The 15,902-nt window shown below is 37.1% G+C and overlaps 1 protein-coding gene across 1 annotated transcript; it reads right to left on the reverse strand.

Annotated features, from left to right (window-relative positions):
- Positions 1-3,217: 3,217 nt before the first annotated feature.
- On the reverse strand, positions 3,218-15,707 carry LOC114459519 (calcium uptake protein 3, mitochondrial-like). Its single transcript, XM_028441738.1, has 8 exons — positions 15,653-15,707; positions 15,472-15,554; positions 14,785-14,856; positions 9,299-9,387; positions 8,900-9,071; positions 6,135-6,243; positions 3,985-4,142; positions 3,218-3,624 (listed from the first exon to the last, which is right to left on the reverse strand). The coding sequence occupies exons 2-8, from the start codon at positions 15,520-15,522 to the stop codon at positions 3,556-3,558; spliced, it is 720 nt and encodes a 239-aa protein (XP_028297539.1). The 5' UTR covers positions 15,523-15,554; positions 15,653-15,707; the 3' UTR covers positions 3,218-3,555.
- Positions 15,708-15,902: the final 195 nt, after the last annotated feature.

Consider the following 15,902-nt stretch of genomic DNA (forward strand, 5'->3'; position numbering starts at 1 on the left):
CTGCCTGGTTTTGATGTAGATAAAAGACTATGGACAAGTGAAACAAAATGGCTCCTTAAACACTGGATCTAGCACTATCTCTTGAATTGTACACACGTTGTCATCAGTGACGTGCAGTCAGGGTAGGCAAGATAGGCAGTGCCTACCCAAGGGTGAATTGATATTTTGATTATTTGTTTTATTATAATATAATTATAAATGATTTATTTTTCAATTTTAATTTCTGATAGCCTACAGTACCTCTAAGTTTGAAAGTGACAGTATTTTGTGCTTTTCATAGCCTAAATGGCTAAACAGCGCTATTTCCTGGTACGGCAGAGAAGCTGCACAGTCTCACTCCGCTGTAAGGCAGGAGGAGGAGCCAGGAGGAGGCCACACCCCCTCCCAAAAGCACATTGCTGCTCTGCCTCTGTCCCTATAGTGTGTTTGCATGTGTTTGCGCATGTGCAGTCAGTTCCCCAAGATGAAAACCATTTACGTAAAAAGGCAGCTCTCTTCGCTGCCTTTGGACGTAACCGTGCTTTGCTAAATGCTATACGTAAGTTCACAGTGCAATAGTGAATTGATACAGTGTGGTTGCTGCTACGTTCTCTAGCTAGTGGGCGGGATAACACTACAGTCAGGATGACAGCGCTAGAGAGGATAAAGAAACTTTCTTTTGAGGAAAAACAACAGCTTTTAAAAGATGGGAGACCAACACCTGAGCTACCAGACCTTCAGCAAAGAAAAGGTCAGAAAATTGTTCGTACTTTCCACAGTGAATGGTACAAAAGGAAGGATTGGCTTTGTGGATGCGCCTCACTGAGGCTGTTCTGAGTTGTTGTCGTTTTCTCCGTGTTTCTGTGTTTCCAACACGTGTCATGAGATACATCTTGTTGGGAGAGTATGAAGGCTAAATAATTGTTTATGTTTCTTTAATGGTGTTTTACAATGTTGATTTTGTTAGATTAACACTTTCCAGCAGAAACATATGAAATTGTCATTGGTGTCGACATTGGTTGTCTCGATTTGCAACGCCCTGCCTACCCAACCCTAGTGGTCACGGCACGTCACTGGTTGTCATTATGATTCATCTTCCTCCTGCCTATTTTTTCTCACCCATCTGTGGTTTCTTGTGTTTTGTTGCTTTTTTCTTTGTATGTCGTAAAATGAATGACTTTACAAAAATAAAGTTAAAAAAATTAAATAATAAGAAAGTGTTTGGTTTGTTGGTTTCCCCCTCTGTACATAATGGCTTTGATATTTTGCACATCTCATTAAGTAGAGTCTGCCTCTGTTGATAGCCTGCTCACACTGTATGCTGCTGCTGTTGAACACTAGTGTGAACTGCCTGTGGTTTAACAGTTGAGGCCGAGCTTTGTATAGAAATAAGAGGATCAGTGAAGGGGGGCTGCAGAGCTGATATTATGATAAGCAGCTTTAAGAAAAGCTTGGGTTGTCGGAAAAGACGTTAAAAAAAATAGTAATTGTCAATTACAGCCTAATGTCTTCCTTAATAGGTTGCAGGCATTATAAATAAGTGACAATAAGTGTACATTTGTCTAATGTAACATGCTGTCAAACAGTAGTAAGTGAATGGCTTTAGCAGCTTTAGCTTCCACTCACACTGACCACATCCTGTTCATTTTCAGATTTGAATGACATTGCATGAAGATGCTGGAGCATGCACGGATCCTCTGTGCTAAGGCACTGCATCTACACACTGTCACACATGCAGTGGTGCTGGTATCTTCACCTAAAAAACAAACAAAAGCAAAGATTAGATATGCAACTCATCTCTAACTCTGTGTAACTGCTATTTTCAGCCAGAATAAACAATAAATGCATAATCCATGCATTCTCTCTGTTATAGAGTTTTAAGTCTGTTTCATATTTCCTATTTGTGATGAATGGGAATCTGCTGCACAATGCAGGCAGAGCTCGGCTAATAATTGGAAGATGCTGAAAACCCCATTTTCTGTGTGAGTAGGTTTTACGTCCTTGTTTTAATTAAAGAATAACACAGGGAATCACCTCATGCATTAGTTACAATTACATTATGTGAGCTGTGTGAGATCAATGAATCACAATCTAATATGACAGAAATATCCCAACATAGGAAGAAATCTAACATAAGCAAAGATCCAAATCTGATCTCACATGATGAATATAACCTTTTAAACTATTATTTGTGTATTTATGACCACTACACAAACACAATACAACACAATGGAGGTACAAAATGAAGGTGCAGCTGGGTGACTTTCTTTAGGTTTTCAACATTCTGTTAAATAAACTAATCAGCTCAAGTTGAGCAACTTTTAATCAAATTATTTAGAAGACAAAATCTTTATTTTGGACCACAGCCAGTTTGCCATTTCACTGCTTTTACATAGAAAATAGAAATGCTCTACAAAAAAGCATTTCTTTGCATTATTATCACTCAAATTGCACAATTAGAGGTTAAATTAATGTCATTGTGTTATTCATTTATTGCCTAAAACAGTGTTTCCCAAATAGGGGGGGTGTGTACCCCTAGGGGTATGCAATGGCACTACAGGGGGTACTTGAGAGAGAGAGACAGTGACAGTGTCAGTCTTGGTCCCACAGGCATGAGATGAAATGATAAAAAAAAAAAACCATAGAAATAAATATATTCAGAAGCTACTAAATCAATGGTTTTCAACCGTGGAGTCGGGACCCCATGTGGGGTCGCCTGAATTTTCTGAAAAATTAAAATACATTCTTGAAATTTTGTAAATATTATTATTATTTTTTTATTACCTGTATTTCTATACTTTAACTTTGTGAATAAGTCTAGTTCAACTAAAATGCAGTAGTAAAAAACTAATTTCTGGGGTTGCCAGAAATTCTTGATACCAAAATGGGGTCACGATCCTATAAGGGTTGGGAACCCATTGACCTAAATAGTGTTTCTTTCCACTTATTTAAAAAATGAGATTATTTAAAATGTGTGTCATCAGTCGTTCATTCCATCATTATGCTCTATAGTTGTGTTTATATAGTTTTCTAAGTAAAATGTTGTTGTCGGACAAAAGGCGGTACATGGACTCAGAAATAAGAGAAAGGGGGTACTTGAGCCAAAACAGTTTGAGAACCACTGATTTAGAAGACAAATCCTTATTTTGGAACACGGCAAGTTCGCCATTTCACTGCGTTTACAAAGAAAATAGAAATGCTCTACTTTGCAAATTATCACTCAAATTGCACAATAAGATAATGTCATTTTTTTATTGTCACCTTTTCCATGTTAAGATCACATTGGGTTGTTTCACAAGTTTTTCCATGAGCGATTAAACACCTCTAACGCAGCTGCTCCTGTATGCAGAGCTAAGCTGGTATCTGGTGGCAGTTGTTGAGGCGTTAATATTACAGGGTAACTCAATACTCTGGGGCTAACCCAGTGGTAGACACACAAACACATCTCTAAACTATTCACCACAGTGGTTCAAATCAAACTGAATTAAATTAGTTCAAAGTATTCAAGTTGAAGTCGACCACCGTTTTACGTCCCGGTTACAACGCACTGTGGTCAGAGCGAGAAAAATGTTCTACCTATTTGCTTGAAAGCTCCTTCTTCAGGCATGACTTAAAGGAGACAAACTTCTCCTCCACTCTGAAACCCTGAGGATAAAACAGAGAGAGCCCTCAGTATTGAGTGAAGTCCTTTGATGGACCACTAGATGGCAGTAGAGTCAGAAAGGTAAACACTCAACTCTGCTTTTCTAACAGAAATCATTATACATAGTCCCCATCTTGAGGATAATTAGATCGTACAAAGTCAGAATTACACATGTTGCACTGTAGTGATAACAATTGCTTGAGTAGATTAAAATCAGGAAAAACATACTTTAATTGAATTGTAACAGGAATATAAAAGATGCATCTGATAGAATCACCTGTTATATTTATATTATGTAATGTTAAGATGACAAAAGAGTGTCCTGAATGGATGTGATGAATGGGCTTTATAAAAACTGGTACCCGATCACGGCGGAGCAACCGGTCCTTCATGACTCCAATAAACTCTTTGTGGCTCAGCCTGTCGTCGTGATCCTCGTCAAAGATCTTGAAGACGATGTTGACCAAATGGCGGCTGAGTTTAATACCAGTGGCCACGAAGACCGCCCTAGTGAACTCCTCTAAAAGGAAAGACAAACACCAGAACACAAGATAAATAATTTATCAAATATATAAGGAAGTCAGGGGTTCCCAAACTCTGGAGTAGCGAGACACTGGGAGGGGATCGCGAGATGCCTTCAAGAATCTAAGAATATTTTGCCATATTTTTGCTCCTTTTAATGCATTTTTGCTACTTTACTCCCATTTCTGCCACTTCTCCATCAAATTTCCACCACTTTTCCCACCTAATGTCGCATATGTTGACCCGTTATTGTCACTTTTAACCTCTCTTCACCATATTTCATGCTTATATTTGCCAATTTAACCACATTCACGATTTGTCATGCCCATTATTTGCCAGTTTAAAAAACTTGTTCCTACATTTTAAATTACATTAGCCCACCCTTACTTCCTCCTTATAGATGGCCCTGTCTCCACATGACTGTGAATCTTCATGTCTGTGTTCAACCACCTTCAGGTACAGTGGGGGTCCCCGTTTTCTGGCACCTTTATTTTGGTAGTCATGGGCTGAAAGGTTGAGAACCACTGTATTTGGGAAATGTAACAACTTAATACATTAGACTGCTAAAAACAAACAGAAAAAAAGAAAATGATGAGGAATTTTTCATGGAAAAGAGTTTGAAAGAAAATAAATAGGTGGGGTTGGCAGAGAAGGACGAGCTGCTGTTGTTTTTGCTTGTGATGTGAAACAGTGTGATATCATGTTCATGGGCTGTGGGCATGTCACAGGCACCAAACATTGTTCCTGAGTGAAAGGTAAGAAGAAGTTCATCAAATATTAACAAACTCAGCATTTAGCAGTGAAGGTCAGAGCAGTGTATCCATCACTCAGTGTCACCTGCATGAGCCACGACATCCAAAAACATTCCTATGCTTTATTGACTGTTATAAGACTACACAGGGTTAAAGATGCAACAATGTGTTAATCCACATACCTCTGAACAAAGTTTACTGCTGTGGGTTTATTAATATTAAACTGCCCTTCTTAGCGCATACTGCACATTTAGGTTTTTTTAATCCATTTAAAATAAACTTCACAGGATCTTTTTGTAAAAATGAGATGTATTTAACTTCATCTCTCATCAGTGAATATCTATTTTTCCTTCAGTTAAAAAAAAATTAAGTTTTTAGTACTTTATTTTGAAAGTTTTCAACAAACCTATTTAAGGGCCTAATTTATTAAAGGTTTACCGACCATCACACTGGGGACATGAGCGATTTATTTAGTGTGTTTGCCTGTAATTAATAAGTAATACAGGCTTTCTGCCAGAATGCCTTGATTACATATTCATTATAGTTTATACATATATTATTATATATTATATTATTATCAAGACATATAAATGATATATATTCACATTCAAAATGTGATTTACCAAACCTGAAACTGATTACGTTTGCTGTTTTTGCGCATTTATTTAGCATTTTTGATAGGCTGATGTTAACTTCCACAGCTTTACTCACAGATGGCTGCAGTAATTATTGGATGAGGAAACACAGGCATGAAATAGATGATATCTGCTCAAGTTAACATTTCTAGAATGAATAAATCGGAATTTATTAAACATAAGTTATTCTTTTTTTTTCTTCTTCTTCTATCTGTCAACTTTTTCTTGACTTCATTTGCTGTTCTTTCATTTTCATCACAGCTTTGACCTTCTCACAGATAATGTGTATTTCTTGCTTACATTTGCCTGCTATAAGAACATGTTTATTTGCCTCATCCGCTAACATCACCTTCAATTACTTCAAATGTAATTGTGGCCACTCTGCTATATTCGCGAAGTTGAGCACATGATGTTTAAATCAGGTGGTCACCACCAAATTAGCAGATAATGTCATGCGCACAGGCCACCTTAGTAAATCACCCACAACAGGTGAACTAACAACATGTGCATTCAATTTAGCACTCTCTATTTGGGATCTTAGTAAATTGGTATATCGATGTGCAAAATAATCTTCACATGTTGCTCAACACTGGGAGGCTTTACCTTGACCAATGGACCGATTGGCGAAGTTGTACATCTGCATGGCGATGGCAAAATCCTCTAAGTTGTTGAGGAACTGGAAGAAGGACCTGAACTCCTCAAAAGTGATTCCCTGCAAAGACAGACAGCAAAAAACACAAAGCTTTTATTCATGGATACGATAAAAACCTTGTAATCTTTACGTGTCAACACTCAGGCAGAGGATAGTGCAAAACTTCACACAATACGTAATCTTTGTCCTTTCATCTTGCAGGGAATCCATCAGAGTGCTTGTGTGGGAGCTTGGAGCCATCAGATAGATAACACACCCAAACAGACAAAGTATACATTGCTGGATTTTCCCTGTGCAGTATGGACACGCCGAGCTGTCAGCGGCGGGGGGAGGATTGTAGCTTTTGAGAAAAGGTCAGGCCACTGCAGACTTTTTTTTTTTTTTTTTTAAAGCAGATTAACCTGATACTTGAATAAACAAAAACAAAAGTGATGAATCCCCAAACATCTCAGGGTTGGCTGACGACTCAAACACTGAGCCCATTGATGTCCACTCAACCATCCTGAGGCTACGAGCTGCTTCTCTCAAGGGAGGCCCAGGTAAACACACAACACACACAGTCTAACAAACGGAGTAATGACTAATCTGTGATGCTTTGCTGTTGTAACAATGTGAGAGCCATAAAATATCTCTTAGCCTAATGGGGAGACCCTCTTGGTTATCAATGGAGATCTAGCAACAAGCTCCTCGAGCGCGCTGAGGAGCTGTCGGCAAGGGGTCAGAGTGCCGGTAAGAAAAACAAGGTACAGATAAAAACTAACAGGAACACAGATCACATTATCACACAAAACAAGCTAATCAATAAGTCCGAAAGATGTAACTCTTTAGAAACGTGCGTTAAAAATCGCAAATGTCAAAATGAACGTATAGGAGGAAAACAATTTCATATTGGTTTAAATTAAAGTTATACTGAGGGGTTAAAGCCATAAAGTTAAGGGGAAAGTGTCTGAACAAATTTGAAAAGTTTTTGTTTGTCAATTTGTTGTATAAAATTATGGAACAGAATGAGAGTGGAGCTAAAACCATGTTCAAAACATAAATCAGTATAAAAAAAATGATTGTCACACGGTACAGGAATGAATCTGATCACTAATCACCAGTTGTTTTTTGTTGTTGTTTATTTTCTGTTTTGATGATTAGCTATGGACTATTTGTGAATATGTAGATTGTTTAATGATATATGAGTAATTAATTGTATTACAAGTTGTACTTAAGAAATCAAAATCAATAAATAAGTTTACACTTCTTTCTACTCCTTTTTGCATTTTAAGAAGTATAAGTGTTGGTGGCTCTATTTCTGCTGTTGTAATTCATCAATTTTAACTTTTTGTTTTCTAAACTGTTGTTTTTTTTATCATTTTATGTGTTTGAAATAAAGGCATCATTCAATAAAAACCCAAAATATTGTAAAGGCTGGAAGGTTAAATAAAACGTTCAAAACTTGAAATAGCAAAACATTTTCTAATTCAAGTGGAACAGCTACTTTTTGGCAGCATGCCCTCATCGCTGCCATCGGTTGGCCAGTCAGCACACGCACAACGCACTCCTCAGCAACAGTTTAGGAAAGTCATCTCATCCATCAGCCAATCTCATCACCTAAAAACACTCTAGTGGATATTTCACATATATCTCATAATGTTAACATATCAGGCACCAGTCTTAGGACTATCTTGGTCCTGGATTTTCTGGGTGGACGTTGCACATTCCTGGGTAAGTACTGTATGAGTACATTACTTCAGGTTCCCCCATGGTGAAAGAAGCAATGAAGGGAGTCCTGGCCTAATGAACGTCAGCAATGATGTTGGATTTGTCGGGTCCGGTTACTGTGAAGGAAATCCTTGGACCACTGGAGGAGAAAATAAAACTGAGAGAGGACACTAATGGCTTCCTACTGAAAAGGTTGACAAACATCAGGAAAAATGACCTCAGCCTGGTTTGGAAGTAGCATTAAAGTTCTGACAGGATTAAACTTATAAACATTTTTGTAAAACACAACCTAAATAAGCCTCCTTAGTGTTAGAGAAGCTCCCACATCCAGATCAGTTAGTGTTGAGCGTTTCTTCAACCTCATGAAAACCAGGTTTTATGTACATCACATAGGAAGTGACATCCAAAGTCTAAAAAAATGAAGTCTGTTCCACAAACTGAAAAGAAAACCTTGAGCAAACGAATTAAAGGCATTTATTAGACTGTTGAATGGCATGATAAGTGGCTTTCATATCGTATATAGCATACACAGTAAGTCTGCATATTCAAGTGTGAACTGAAAGCATTGATTTCCATTCATTTGGAAGTGTTTTTTGATTAGCCAAAAAAAAACCAGAGATAAGATGGTACAGAGTGTGGTGCACTTTGGACATCCTTTTTTTTTTTCAGTTTTCTGTATGCATCTAATGCAGAGAAAAGTCATAGGGACGTTTTTTAATGAGTTAGGTTTGAGCACCAAAGAAAGGACAGAAATCCTTTCACTGGAAGAACTTAGTGGATGTGGTTTTGAAGATTCCTGATGCATTTTTCTTCCAGGTTAAATACCCGTTTGGGAATTATCCTTCCAAATGACAAGCAACATTTTCTACGAATGGTAGTCCATTTTCAAAGGTGCAATGTGTAAAAGGATGAAACAAAGGCCGATAAATGTAAGAAACTGATAAATGTTGAAGTCTGATGTTCAGAATAAATGGACAAAAAAAATGTGACAACACAACAACGAATTCACCTTTTCATCTGGTATGCTGTGACGCACGTTCTCCAGATATCCCGTAACATCATTCACACTGGTATAGCGCAGGAGGATCCGGGCAAAGTCCTCCTCGCTGATGGTAGACATACCATGGGAGTAGGAGAGGAACTCTATCTCGAGCACTTCTGTCTGCAGGTTGTCCATGAACCTGGAGGAGTGAGACAGACAGACAGCAGCTGCTGACAGAGTCTATCACCATAAGAGCCCTGCACGTACAAAACAACACTTAAAAAAACCCACTAAAGGTTAGCAGTTGGACACTAATTATGCTATAAAAATGACTAATAGCCAGCCATAATACAGTGTGGTAATGGTTTTCCTTGGGATGTCATTTGTTTAACAAAACAGGAGAGGAAATGTTTTTTTATATCTTACTTGTAAAAATCTTCAAATTTTAATTCAGCTTTGCCGTTTTCCCCAAAAAAATGCACCAAGAGGGTCGTCTCTGTTTTTCCGTGCAGAGGCTGCAAAAGGGGATGAGAGGTTCCTGTGTTATGACTCCCACACAATACATTAGAACAGTGATTCTCAACTGGTGCGTCGGGACCCAAAAGTGGGTCATGGACCTGTACTGAGTGGGTCGCGGACAGCTGGTAAAAAATAAATACATACTTAATGTCTTTCATGTTTGACTTGTCTTTTATTTTAAAAGAAAGGTATGCTGTGATATGCATGTTGCAGAGGAATATATATATATATATATAGTTATGTTTTAAAAAGATCATATATGTGTGTTTTCAACAGCAATTTTTTAAAAACTAATTCACTAAGTTGGTTGGTTGAATTCTAAAAAAACTGTAATTTAATTTAATGGTCGTGGCAAAATATGGGTACCAGTTGAGAACCCCTGCATTAGAATACAATGTAAAAAGAGCAGTTGTCACTGGTTTCCAGATCTGATATTCATATTTTATTCATATTTTCGACACGTTGGAATCATAATGAATGTGCAGCAGTCCCATTTTTCAGTTGGATATGACCTTTTCAAATTCTGTGTTTATGTTTAATGCAATTTCACAACCTTTATTCGCCAATACTTAAACCTGTCTACCTCTGCGATATCAGAAAACAGAAGTTGACTTGCAGCTCGTCTGGGAGCACCCCACATGACCCGGGTCCCCACATGTTGGCCATCTTTCTGTTAGACACAATACATCTGGGACACGTTAGTTACGAAGATTAGTGTTAAGGAAGATGGATAAACCTGCTAATAGTGCACGGTGTGGCAATAAGGAGGATCGACGTGCACAGAGCAGGCACGACAGAAAAAAAAAGAAAGACATTTAGAGAAGCCTACAAAGGAATGGACGGACAGAAGGGAGACGAATGCAATGCAGAGCTGACATGCAGAGTTTCCATGAGGCCCAGAAACCCTGACATGATTCTGCTCTGCAGTGATGCAGTAAGACAAACAAAGTAATTCATGTCAGTGACACAACTCAGTCTGGTCTATAGATTTGATGTCAAGCTAACATGTAAATGCAGGTTAAAAAAACACAGCCAATCAAACACAGTGAGATAGGTTTAGATTTTAAATTTTACTTAAATCTAGTCTTTTTTTTATGTGCAAGTGACTGGAAATAATAACTGCAAGAACATTTCTTATTATCTATTACTTTTACCAAGGTTATCTGTGTTAATGAAAGTATGAGATCTAAACATTAAATACTATTCACAGCTGTGTGGTTTACTAAACCCATCATTTACAATTGTGATTTATGTGAATTATATTTAAGTTGCAAAAATATAACCAATAAATGTATAGCCTGATCAGGCATGGCCTCACGCACATACTTGGATTTTTAGAGGGCTTGGACCCCAGTTTGGGAACACCTGCCCATGACATCATAACCATTATGACAATGGTTATATTCCTTTACCACACAGCTATAAAGGTAAAAACAAAAGAAAAGATACGCTGATAATTAGCACCACATGCAATAGAAAACTCTGTTCCAAGGAGTGTCTCTATTCCACTGTTTTTCAACCTTGGTGTCGGGACACCATGTGGGGTCGTCTGAAATGTCAAGTGATTGGTAAAAAAAAAAAAAAACTTGTAAAACGGATGAAAATTATATTTTTTACTTTGTTTTCATTATTATGATTTTCAAATACACATCACACACAATAAATATCAAATAACTGAATCCTATAGTTAAAATATAAATCTAGTTCAAATAAAATGCAGTATAAACCTATTTTAGGTGGTGCACTTGTCAATGCCGGACATTTGTGATATCAAACTGGGGGTCACAAAGGTTGGGAACTACTGCTCTATTCAATCACTGCGTTTTTCAATGTTCTCTGTTCTACGCTAATGTTTCAACACATTTCCTCTTTCAGAAATAACATCAATTGACAACCGATGCCAGGTACTTCAAAGACAAGTGCTCTAATATGTGTTGGCTTGTTGATAATATTTATCCATCTTAATCTTTTTCATGACTAAAGCCTGAGGGTGAGTGAGAGAGCAAACGCAGCAGCTTCAGTGATTTTAACAGAGAAGGCGATTTTTCAGCATAATCCTGCCACTAATTATGGGACAGCTCTATAATGCACCACACTGTTCCCATTGAGCACAGATCCTGATACACTTGTAATTAAGACATGTTGGGGAAAGCCCGACCACAGTGCTACAGAGAAGCCTGTCGTGCTAGTGAAAAGGAGTGACTTTTGAACTTTTTCGCTGGAGAGGTACGGAATCAAAACAAAAAGAGACACACCTAAAAGTTGCCTCTTGTTAGCTTGAAGGCTTTTCTCAGTGTGTGCGTGCAGAGCACTTTACAGAGAGCTGCCTCTCCTCCCTCACTGGCATCTTCATGGTCAAACCCATCTGAAAAGGAAACCTGAGTCCAAATACCACTCCTCATGAAACTGTAAAAATAAAGCACGGGTCTGCGCAAAAATGCTGTCAGTCTTCAGGTGAGAGCTGTCTAAAGTGGAATGTCCTGCCCTACCACACACACATACACACACTCATACAATATTGTAGAAATATATGTGCATACATCAATTTAGGAAGATTTAAAGAAGGGTAGATATGGCCCAAAGAAAGTTTCATGCATGTTTTTTAGGACGACTCAAGTTATCAGCAAGAATTCCACAAAACAAGCAGTGAGGCTGAGGTTTACAATCACTGTAAAGTTGCAGTACAATTTACTAGTGGTGTAACAATACATTGATCCACATCGATACATCGATTAATTAATTAACGATCCAATTACATTGATGCACGATGAAAACATCAATAAACATCGTAATCTTTAAGATATGCCTTCCTGAATGTGGAGCCAACCGCTATAAAACACCAACGAAGAAGACGCAGAATTAACCCATGAGAGGCACGGAAGTTGCGTTGTTTACATTGTTGCTCGGCAAAGCGAGAAATCACGGCGAAAAAGCCAAGCAAGGAAAGAGGTAAAAATGATGAACTATACATCAGGAATTGAAATAATAATGAAAGCGCAGCGCTATAGTAGTGATGCTGATTTTAAAACAATAAGAATTAGGTTGAAGAAGGTTGTTTTGCTAGGGGTTTAGCACGCATGTGAGCGCACAGACACACAAACTGAGATCTGACAATATCAGTATTCGGTCCATGCTCTAAATGGGATGATTTATACTAACTGTTCATGTACGTAAATAAACAGGACTACTGAATAACAAGTGTCTGGAAGTCCACTTGAGATATTTATTTAATATTGAAAAAGAAAAAATTGTATCAAAACCATGTATGTAGCATTATTATCCATGTACCCTTCGTTCTTTGGTTATTCCGTTTTAAAACCAAATCAAAAGAAATAAACCATGTGGTTAATTTTGTTTTACACAAATTCATCATATGCCCCTTAAAATATGTTTTTATACTTAGTTATATAACAGTGTGGCATCATTAACATGTCAATGTTAAAATAATAATAATATTATAAATAATAACATGCCAGTGACACTTTTTTCCCCATCTGGTTACAGTTACAGTGAAATCAACTGTTTTTAAAGCCATATTTTTGTATAATTAAAAACGTATTGCACCGTAATAATTTAAATAAAACTACTAGATTCTTTTTATCACTCACAATTCAAAGTCTAACACTTTGTTAAATGTTACAGAATGGTGTTTATACTGCTTATTTAATGCCTGATACCTGAAAGACCTTAGAAATAAAATGGTCAAATCATATTTCAGTTGTTTTTTGGGAGTTGATGTACATGTAAATGATCGTGTGACATTGTATCGATCGCAGGCTTGTGAATCGGATTTGATCAAAATCGTACTGTGACAGACTTTGGGATATCGGCAAACATTGTATCGTCATCCAAACATTTCAACATCGTATCGTATCGTGATGAAGCTGGTGATTTACACCCCTAACATTTACAGACTCATTTACAAAACGAATGTTTCGATAGAAATACCAGCAAAACCTCCACCACTGTTTCTTACCACTAACATGAAATTACAACCCCTATGAATACAACATAATCTTCCTGCAAAGCATAACCAATAGCTAAATCTAGAATACCCATTCTAATGATCTTCTTGGTAGTTATATGGGAGTAAGATTAATTCAGACTCAAACATTCATCCCGTGGAGGATAAGCTCCTCCATGTTGTGTTGTTGCGATGAAAGCTCAAAGAGCACCCTTATCGCTCCATGCAGCTCTGCCTGTTTACATCCACCTGCATGCAGCTAAAGAAAGCCTTAAAGAGATGAAAGCCTCCACCATGATTCACCCTGTACGACCAGAGGCTCATTTCAGAGCCACACTGTCTCTCTGAGATTAGCACAAAACTACAAGACCACATACAGTAGTAATACTTCGCATTGTCCCGTTAAAGAGAGAAATCTAATGGTGTAAGAACATTATTGTATGTGTTTTAGCAAACAATCCTGAAGTCAGCCCATTATTCTGTTCTTTAGTTCCAGAGGCGAAAGTAATGGATTTAGTACTAGAATTGAGTTGCTTTTATGGGTACGGGTACTTGTTTGAGAATATTTCTAAATCAGTGATTTTACTTGTACTTAAGTACATTTTAAAAGAAGTAATTTGTTACACTTATAGACTCAACCATTACTGAGTAACTTATTATTTTTTTTGTTTTAAAATGATCAATGGACATTGTGAAAGTTATACTACAAAAAAATGAAATGACCAGACAACAATCAAATGCATCACATCACATCATAGCCGACCAATCAGATTAAAACGTAATGCAGGAGTACTATATAGTTTTGACTTGTACTTGAGTATTTTATGTATGACTTACTTGTACTTGTACTTAAGTACAATTTCAATCACGTCACAGTACTTCTACTTGAGTAGGATATATCAGTACTCTTTACACCTCTGCTTATTTCTTTAATTTCTGGCTCAACTGACTTCTATTAAACGTGCTCCTGATGTCAATATCCATTGGCTAACCATCTGCTATAGTTATCAGTGTTTCTGCTGTGTATTGTAAAAGAAAAAAGCTAATTTAGAGCCCAGTGCTTTCATATACCACCTCTGATCCTGCACAAACTGAGCTAAAATAAATTTAGTCTGAAGGGACTGTTCATGTTGTGGAGTAGCAGAAAGCTAATAATAAAGATTCCACATTATTCTACGATCAGTTAGGTGCATATTGTTGTTTGGCTGCACACAATAGAAGTTCAATAAACAGCGTAAATTCCCTTGGAGTGAAGTCTTGACAGAAAACAGACAGCAAGCTGATTACACTACATCATGTAAAAAAAAAAATCTAATTAAATGAAATTCAAAAATGGGAGAAATGTAATGTTCATAATTTTACTTTATACCTATGCCATGAACATTTTTGACACAATTGTTTTTAATAAAAAAAATAAAAAAACTCCCACCTGCTGCTCCAGTCTTTGCACATCTTCACTCACTTCTTTTTTGTCCTTTTTCTTGCGAAAGATTTCCTCCAGCTATGAAAAGAAAACATGAAATAATTTCTATTTCTGAGGACTTGAACCATTTGTGTGATTGCTGCCTTCAAAGTGGAAACTACGTCAGATGATAAACAACCGTAACACATTTTGGCACTTATTCATAGTCATGTACCTGATGTTCAATTTTGTATGGTTGTGTAAAAAACTTCACCATAACACAGTCTATGACTGTTTAACAGTTTCACCAACGAGACAATATTTGATTCTTCACACGCAGACAATGTGTGCAAAACTGTTCAAATGAATGTTTTTACTTACTGCTTGTATTCAGTGGTTCTCAACTGGTGGGTCGCTGACCTACTAAGTGGGTCGCGGACAGGTGGTAAAAAATAAATAAATACTTAATGTCTTTCATGCTTGACTTGTCTTTTATTTTAAAAGAAAGGTATGCTGTGAAATGCATGTTGCAGAGAAAAATATATAGATTTATGTTTTAAAAAAATAAAATATAATTTAATTTAATGATCGAACCCCTGGCATATTATTCTATACTATGATAGCCATGGAAAGGTGACCATTTTAAATATATACTCTAATGAAATGTTCTACATTTTCTTTATTTTTCTGTGATCATAAAGAGAAAGTTCATACCACTAAGAATTCCTTTTTGTCCACCATTTGATTCCCATCTTCATCAAACATGTTGAAAGCAATCTTGAAACCTGCACGAGGCTCTAGAAATAAAACGTAATAAATAAATCCCCTTGAGCATCTGCTGTTCAAATGCTTTTTTTTTATATATCATCAGATGCTTTTTTGTTAAAATACTGACTTGTTAAAATGCAGAGCAGGAACAGGTATTCTGTGTAACTGATTACACCTGGAAGAGAAAGAGAGAGAGGGGAAAAGGAGTCAAGCCAAGAAACAAAAACCTAAATGTACATTTTGCACCCAAAGTGGCATCAAATAGCATGAACGAGTTAACCGGAGATGTTCACTGATGTTCAAAGACATGCTGCTGATGAATAAGCCCACCACGGAAACAGGGCCCGCCTTCAGACATCATGTAATATCTGCTTCTG

Source organism: Gouania willdenowi, unplaced genomic scaffold (genome assembly GCF_900634775.1).
Source record: "Gouania willdenowi unplaced genomic scaffold, fGouWil2.1 scaffold_321_arrow_ctg1, whole genome shotgun sequence".
Lineage (NCBI taxonomy): Eukaryota > Metazoa > Chordata > Actinopteri > Blenniiformes > Gobiesocidae > Gouania > Gouania willdenowi.

Coding starts and splice junctions, on each gene's coding strand:
- LOC114459519 (XM_028441738.1), bottom strand. CDS start 15,522: ATGTTTGATGAAGATGGGAATCAAATGGTGGACAAAAAGGAATTCTTA. Junction 14,857..15,471: donor ACAAAAAGGAATTCTTAGTG/GTATGAACTTTC, acceptor TTCTTTTCATAG/CTGGAGGAAATCTTTCGCAA. Junction 9,388..14,784: donor TGCAAAGACTGGAGCAGCAG/GTGGGAGTTTTT, acceptor CCCCTTTTGCAG/CCTCTGCACGGAAAAACAGA.